This window comes from Perca flavescens, chromosome 13, assembly GCF_004354835.1.
Source record: "Perca flavescens isolate YP-PL-M2 chromosome 13, PFLA_1.0, whole genome shotgun sequence".
In the NCBI taxonomy this organism is placed as follows: Eukaryota; Metazoa; Chordata; class Actinopteri; order Perciformes; family Percidae; genus Perca; species Perca flavescens.
This window is the reverse complement of record NC_041343.1, coordinates 6,297,922-6,305,890: the sequence shown is the minus strand read 5'-3', so window position 1 is coordinate 6,305,890 and position 7,969 is coordinate 6,297,922. Positions and strand designations below refer to the sequence as shown.

Here is a 7,969-nt window from a genome sequence, read left to right as displayed (position 1 = left end):
TCGGTGAATACAACCTGTGTTTCTGAACTGCAGGCAGCTGTTATATAGGCTGAGGAGAGGGCGTGTTAAACAACTACGTCCTTGAATCAGTGACTCAATATTCCTTTTATGGATACGAGAGGAAGTTGTGCTTTGATTGCTCACCCAACAAACAAGTTTCCCAAAACAAGACACTAATTATGATGACATAACACATGTTGGTACGTGTAACAGACTATGCCTGGTGAAACTTTCATCAAAGAAAGATTACATTACAACAATCTCATGAATGTGCCATAGGGTTAGGGGTTGTACTACTACTTGTATATCTTCTTCTGAGACACTTATTTTGCACGAGTTCTCAGTTTTCCAACAGTCGTATTGCTCATGGCTTCAAAAGATGAGGGGTATCTGGAAAATTAGTTACACAAAAAAATCCAATGAAAAATCCAATAAAACATTTTTAAGTTGTATTTGGATCCAGATTTGCCTGAAATAGTTAATTTAACATTTGGTCAGAAAGATGCCTTATCTTAAAATGTTTCCATTTGTTGAGGAAGCTTGTGTAATATGTTTATAAGCTCCAGGACAGCTACTAAAAGGAGCTGATGATGACATTGTTTTGTCAATCTTGAAAAATATGTCGGAATCTGCAAATTGATCATCAAGATGTGCAAAAAAAACAAATCATATATTCCTGGTGTCATCTCCCAACCTTCCATCAAATGTAAAGTAGCCTTGTTATTAAAATAACAAAGACATAATCAGAACCAAAGATATAACCCTCTTGGCAGTGATAACAACTGAGAATGAACACTTTATTTACATTACATTTTAGATACTTAAATATTGGAATAAAGTGTCAAATGAATGATGATTAGTGTGTCAACATCTTGATCTGTGTTTTAATTCATCCCAAAGACCTGTATGCATTCTGAGCCATGCAGTTTTTTTAAAGTATCTCCTCTAAGAGGTTTGACATAAATGCTTGCCATTTTGTATATATGTTTGACAATTCATTTAGATATTTTGTTCAATTCAATTCAGTTTTATTTATAGTATCAAATCATAACAAGCGTTATTTCGAGACACTTTACAGATAGAGTAGGTCTAGACCACATTCTATAATTTACAAAGCCCCAACAATTGTAATAATTCCCCCAAGAGCAAGCAGTGCGACAGTGGTGAGGAAAAACTCCCTATTAGGAAGAAACCTCAGACAATTCAGGTGTTCTCTCATCAATAGGCTATACCTCTGACTCACAAAGTGTCTTCCCCAGCCCGCATGCTGTTGCTTCTGGTAAGACAGTGACGTGCTTTGTGAACAAACAGCAACATGTTGTGTCATGTCATGCTGAAAAAAAGCCCTGTTACCCTAAAGAACATTTTACATTAAAAGTTCTGACACGTGGAGTACTATTATGCTGTGCCGTAATAATTATTCATGAATTAATTTTGGCCTAATCATATTTCCTACTGTAACTCCCCAAGTCAGTTTATTTTTAACATATTTCTGGGTGTTTTACTGCATACAAAACATATAGGGTCTTTCACTTGATGGAGGATCTGCGTGCATTGGTTGGTTGTTATTTTCAATCCAGATGTGTCTATAGTATCCAATCCAATCCACTTTATTTATATAGCACAATTTAAACAAACAACAAGGTTACCAAAGTGCTTCACATAGATAAACATATAAAATAAAAAGGAACAACAAAATACATAAAATAACACTAACAATGACAGCGACAACGAAGACCACAGCAGCTCTCACGGTGAATCAAAAGCCAAGGAATAAATATGTGTTTTTAAACGAGATTTAAAGGTGTGAAGGGTGGGCACACCTTTAATGTGTGGTGGTAAGTCATTCCACAGTTTTGGGAGCAACTGCTGAAAATGAATGAATGAATGTGTTGCAATAAAAAAGGCAACAATTCATGTTTTATAGATATACAATAGAACATTGTCACAGTGCTGGTAGGATCACAGAGATATGTTTTTTATGTTGTTAAGTGTCTTGAAATGGAGGTATCATCTAAAATCAAAAAAAAAAAAAAAAAAACACATCCAGCAGCAACATTTGAATGAAACAAATATTTATAAGATCAACTTTAAAATCAAATACAACACAAAAAATGTACTTTGATACAAGGTACAAATGCCATTATTACAACATTGTATTACATACTGAGGTACTGTAATACTTTAACCACTGTCCTGGATTCATCAGTTACCCAATTTGGTTTTGGTTACATTGTGGTTATTGCTGAATCTAGGAGTTTCGTAACACTTGGTATACATACACATCAAATACATAGCATTGGCTTCAGGCTACATGGTGTGCTTTCCTTCAATTATCTCCTCCCTGTCAGTATCTCATTGTCGTCATTCTTCTTGCATTCTAGCAGGTCGTTAGCAGGGCCGGTGGACAAGACATGTTTGGACTTGGAGTCAAATTTGTAGTGGATGTGTCTCTTAAAGAAGTGGACAACCCCTGTTGGGAATGAAGATTCATTATTGTGATACATAAAATGTACATTTTTGAGCTCAGTGCTCAAAACACATGGTCATTAGTGATCCATCATCCATCTGCTACTACACTATGACCCACCCAGACCTCTCAGGTGGTCTGGGACAGGTCTACTTGTTGTCCCCAGAGTCAGAACTAAACAGGGGGAAGCAGCGTTCAGTTTTTATGCTCCACATATCTGGAACAAACTCCCAGAAACCTGTAGGTCCGCTGCAACTCTCAGTTCTTTTAAATCTAAGCTAAAGTCCTATCTTTTTGATGTTGCTTTTCTTTAAATAATCTATTTTATTAACTTTAATTTCTAATACTGCACTGTAACTTTTATTCTTATACTGCACTATCAATTTTATTCTTGTTTTTTAATGTTTTTAATTTGTTTATTATTGTTTTTTAATTGTTTTCTAACTGCTCTTTAATGTTTTATGTAAAGCACTTTGAATTGCCCTGTTGCTGAAATGTGCTATACAAATAAAGCTGCCTTGCCTTGCCTTGCCATCAATCTGACATGGCCTAATACTAGCACCAATTAAGACCTTTTTAAATCGATCTAATAATAGCCTCTCAGGTCTGATTCAGTGGCTGGTTTGGATGAATGTTATTCACTGCGCAGTGAAGACAGAAGCTCTCAAAAGGCTGTAGAATTATCTCTGCCCAGTCTGTTTATCAGTAACTAATCCTTTGTGCTTGAGTCCTTCATTCAGTAACTAATCATTAACTAATCAGTAGTTCCTCATTCATTACTCATTCATTTAACAGTAAATGCCATAAATGGGGCATTCCCGCCAGACCCCCCCAGGTTTGGGCTGAGCCCCGAATGTTTAAAATGTCTGGCTCTGCCCCTGCTCAAACCTCCTACTTTACCCCACTGGAAATATAAATATAAATAAAAGTGTATGAGGAATATAAAGATTTATTTATAGAAAAATTCTGAGGATGATGAGGAAGAGGGGCCATCCTCTTCCACAGCCCAACTTGGCTTTGTAAGATGTTCAGCATTGGCCCATGACTTTCCTATAGCTGCCTTTGAAACAACTGTACAACGGGTACTTAGAGAAAAAGTTTTTTTTTTTAAATGATCTAAAAATGGACCACATATGGTTGCAGATGAAATACTTCACAGAAAATGTATATTACTGCATTTTTTTTCAGATTTCTACTGATGAATTAAATGTCAGTGTTGCAAAAGCAATATCATGGCAAACAGGATTGATCTGCATGCAAAATAAGAACAAAACATACTTAAAAATGAATTAAAAACTTTTATTGGCCAATTCATGGTGGCAATTTCTTTTCACTTTGTCCTATTTGGTTGTTTTTTTATATTTGTGTACAAATATACAATCATATGTTTCATCACAGTGACGTACAAATCTGTGTAGACATGTGCAATTGTAATAATGTTAATATTTGAAAATACATTTACGTAACATGCTCCAAAGTTCCAAACTTAAACTACATTAAATACAAAAAAAAAACAGCAGTAATTAATAGAGGACTATGACATAAATAAACTTAGATAAAATAAAGTTAAATTAAATGAAAAAAGCAATCGCTGACATCACAAAAATACCATTTTAAAAAACATATAAGGTGCTGTTCTCAGGAAGGGCATATATCCAGTATGAACCCATACGTGTGTAAAAATACAATTCTATATTATAAGATATATTATTGCATAGGCATGGACACTTTAACTCTGTTTCCTTCATTCTCATTCAGAGTGGCTACATAAACAGCTTGGCCAGTAAACTGCTCTAGTTAGAGCAGCGCAGGAAGTAGCTGTTCCTCAGCAAGCGGAACAACCTCCCGGTGCTCAGGCTGTACTCAAACATGTACGGTCCGCTGTAGATGTAAGTATAACCTGCAGAACAGAGACTCAATGTTAGTTCATGTGCAAAAAAAATCTCATTTCGGTTATTTTGACTTGGAATTCTCAGGTCAGCTTTGAATGTGACTCACCTTTGACCTGGAGAGCTGCAGTCACCTTGCCGGTCAGGCCGGAGAATGTCTGATCCAGTTGCTTGGGGAATCCCTGGTCCATGGTCTTCTTGGCCTCATCATAACTGAGGAAACACAGACAATAATTAGACTGATTCAAAATTTGTAAACCGTCTTGTAAAACATCATCACACCTACGTCACATCATCTGAATTAATTTCACATCATTTGAACGCACCTGTAGTAAGAGCTGCCTACAAAGAACAGAGTCTTGGCAGATTCCACGTCATAGAGGGCCGCATCGATTTTCTTCACTCTTTTGGGCAGACCAAAACTGGAAATTGATTTAGGATAGCCTTTCACAAGATCATAGCCACTGAAAGCCCACACTCGCTGATCTGTATCGATATATCAGAAGAAAATACTTGTTAATATAGGCATGTACATAAGTAGTCTTGACAATATTGTCAGATTAGGAACCTCAGGTAGAGAAGGAGAACACATACCTTTAAAGAGAAGGAGTCTGTCTGACTGTTGGCTTTCATAAGCAGCGTCAATGTGGGTGGGGGCTTCGGGCCAGAAGTTTGTGATGAGAGTTTGCTGAGGTGTATTGCTCTGAGGGTAGCTCCGCCAGAAGAAGCTGAGAACACACAAGAACATCAAGTAGTTTATAATTCATATTGTGTGCAGAGAAAACACTCTTAATGGACTTCAGCATTCACATTTGTTTTTCTACTGTATGTCTGCATTACCTGTCCTTGAAGAAGAGCATCTCTCCTCGCAGGGTGGCGACAGCATCCAGGACCAGGGTTGAATCACAGGCATCAGGGGTGGTGGGGGGCTGAGGTTTATCTATATCTCCATCCGTATCAGGGTTTGGACCTGGAGGTTAAATAAAATCAGAATCTCATTACAACAATAACATAAAACCAAGTGTTATCAAGTGCTATGTGTACAACAGGCTGTTCTTTTGAACCATTCGTGCATACAGCTATGAAAAGTAATGCACTGTAATTCGTATGTATTCCACGTATTTATTACTGTATGCACCATGTTGAGTGCTGCTGTATAAGACCGCTCTGGTGAGACTTTCACCCAGGAAACGTGTGTTCATGTCCCTGGAGTACTACTTAAGGGGACAGGTGTTTAAACCAAAACCACAGTCTTTTTTTCTAATCTGAACTAATTGTTCTGGTGCCGGAACTTAACTGACGTTAACATTTTGTCGGCTAAACTGGGGCTGTTGCAGTACACTGTTCCCTGTACCCGGCTTACAGTAACCTTTATGCAGATAAACTTAACTGGCCGCTAAACTTAATCGTCACATGACCAGCCAGCAGTCATAATTTCGTAGGATATCAAACGAATTGGTGTGCATACATTTTCATAGGATATGAAACAAACCGGTTAATGAGAATGCGTTGCAAACAGGCATGGATGATCCAGCCAGTTAGTACTAACCATAGAGAGACTGGATGCCGTTGACATCATCCCGTGGCAGAACAAAGGTGTCTGGGTTATTGTATGAGTACACAGGGTACATGAGAGCACCAGGATCATCAGAGTGAGACAAGCCCAGGGAGTGGCCAAACTCATGGGCAGCCACCAGGAAGAGGATGTAGCCTACAGCAGTAAACACAGAAGTACAGGTTAGTTACAGCTCTCAAAACATACACTGACAGTAGCAGTTAGTGAGTACAAGAGAACAAACTGACCGGTATTTGAGCTGAAAGTGAAGGACTCATCCTCATCAAAATGAGCATCTCCTCCAATGCCAGTGCCCGGGGCAAAGGCATGGGCAAGAGTGCCATCAGGGCCGTCAAAGGGGTAAAAATCACCATGCTCTGTTGACAAGAAATCATACTCATGTCAGGTTTTCCAAACCTAATAGAGCTGCAAGCCATGAATTAGTGTAAAAAAACGCAAATCAGAATGGGGTTTTTAAATGCATCTTAGCGCTATTATTGATCAGCTGCCCAATGTGATACAAGACACAGCAAACACATGTAGTTACAGCAGAGACGCTTTATGGGCCATCACAACCAATAACCTGAGCACAGAGAGAGTATATAACTGGGAAAGACACAGGAAAGGTTATTGAGCACTCACCTCGACGGCCAAAAGAGATCATGATGTCAGCGGTGCCACTGTGGATTCTTGTGAATCTCAGAGGAGTGACTTTGGCCCAAACCTTCAGCGCTTTCTCTATGGAGTCATCTACCTCTGGCGCAGACATGTCAGGTGTGTAGTTCTCTATCCTGTAGGACAGAAAAGGGTTAGTTATATTTAAATAATTAACGACATGCACTGCCTACATTAAGTGTCTCTCACACATTTTCTCTTCAGATCAGTCACCTGTAGGTAAGGCTGTTTTTCTCCCACTTGAGGTTTTTTCCAAACGTGGAGAAACTGGCAACGTCGGTGTCTGGAACGCCACAGCGGGGCTTCTTCATCATCGCAATGGTGTCAGCATCCAGAGTCCCGGTGATATGGAGGCCAAAGAATCTCTGCATCTCACTCAGCTTACTGCTCACCGCGCTGACCCCACGTCTGCCAGTTGGACCTTTCTCCTCTTTTAGGTTGAAGAATTCCTTCAGGTAGCTCTGTAAAAAAGAACAGGAGTTTGATACTTAAACATGCATCAGCTGCAGGATCTACATAATATACTCTATATAGTAAGAAGAGATGTTTGTTAATATGCAGAACTATTTACAGCAGCTTCCCACATTTTTTTCCTGTACAGCTTAACATTAAGATATCTGGATAAATTCAAGTTTCCTCATGCTTGAAGAACACCGCAAAGCAAGCATACCTCTGCAAAATCCTCATCTTGCCCAGTAACATGTGATATTGGCACGCAGTAAACTGCGACAGCCAGGCTCACTAGAATGCACAGATTGAAAGTCTTCATGTTTCGGTGAATACAACCTGTGTTTCTGAGCTGCAGGCAGCTGTTATATAGGCTGAGGAGAGGGCGTGTTAAACAACTACGTCCTTGAATCAGTGACTCAATATTCCTTTTATGGATACGAGAGGAAGTTGTGCTTTGATTGCTCACCCAACAAACAAGTTTCCCAAAACAAGACAATAATTATGATGACATAACACGTTAGGATACTACGCCTAGTGACATTTTTATCAAATAAAGATTACATTACAACAATCTCATGAATCTGCAATAGGGTTAGGGGTTGTACTGCTACTTGTACATTTTCTTCAGAGACACTTATTTTGCACGAGTTCTCAGTTTTCCAACTTTTGTCATATTGCTCATGGCTTCAAAAAATTATGGGTATCTGGAAAATTGATCATCAAGATGTGCAAAAAAACAAATCATACAGTGGGGAGAACAAGTATTTGATACACTGCCGATTTTGCAGGTTTTCCTACTTACAAAGCAACCCCAAAAATGATGTTTCCATTGTGTTCTTAGGGTTGTACTCATCCTTCTTCTTTCTTCAAACACGGTGAGTGGAATTTAGACCAAAAAGCTCTATTTTTGTCTCATCAGACCACATGTCC

General features: G+C 38.7%; 1 protein-coding gene across 1 annotated transcript; it reads right to left on the bottom strand.

Annotated features, from left to right (window-relative positions):
- Positions 1-3,794: 3,794 nt before the first annotated feature.
- LOC114566697 (collagenase 3) lies at positions 3,795-7,359 on the bottom strand. The gene is made up of 10 exons (XM_028595375.1): positions 7,260-7,359; positions 6,803-7,050; positions 6,557-6,705; positions 6,163-6,291; positions 5,909-6,070; positions 5,200-5,329; positions 4,954-5,087; positions 4,686-4,845; positions 4,469-4,572; positions 3,795-4,370 (listed from the first exon to the last, which is right to left on the bottom strand). The coding sequence occupies exons 1-10, from the start codon at positions 7,356-7,358 to the stop codon at positions 4,264-4,266; spliced, it is 1,422 nt and encodes a 473-aa protein (XP_028451176.1). The 5' UTR covers position 7,359; the 3' UTR covers positions 3,795-4,263.
- Positions 7,360-7,969: the final 610 nt, after the last annotated feature.

What these genes read in the sequence shown, in the direction of transcription:
- LOC114566697 (XM_028595375.1), bottom strand. Translation starts at nt 7,358, where the DNA reads ATGAAGACTTTCAATCTGTGCATTCTAGTGAGCCTGGCTGTCGCAGTT. An exon ending in CACTTTCAGCTCAAATACCG is followed by an intron (nt 6,071 to 6,162) that starts GTCAGTTTGTTC and finishes TTACTGCTGTAG; the next exon opens with GCTACATCCTCTTCCTGGTG. An exon ending in ATGCTCTTCTTCAAGGACAG is followed by an intron (nt 5,088 to 5,199) that starts GTAATGCAGACA and finishes GTGTGTTCTCAG; the next exon opens with CTTCTTCTGGCGGAGCTACC.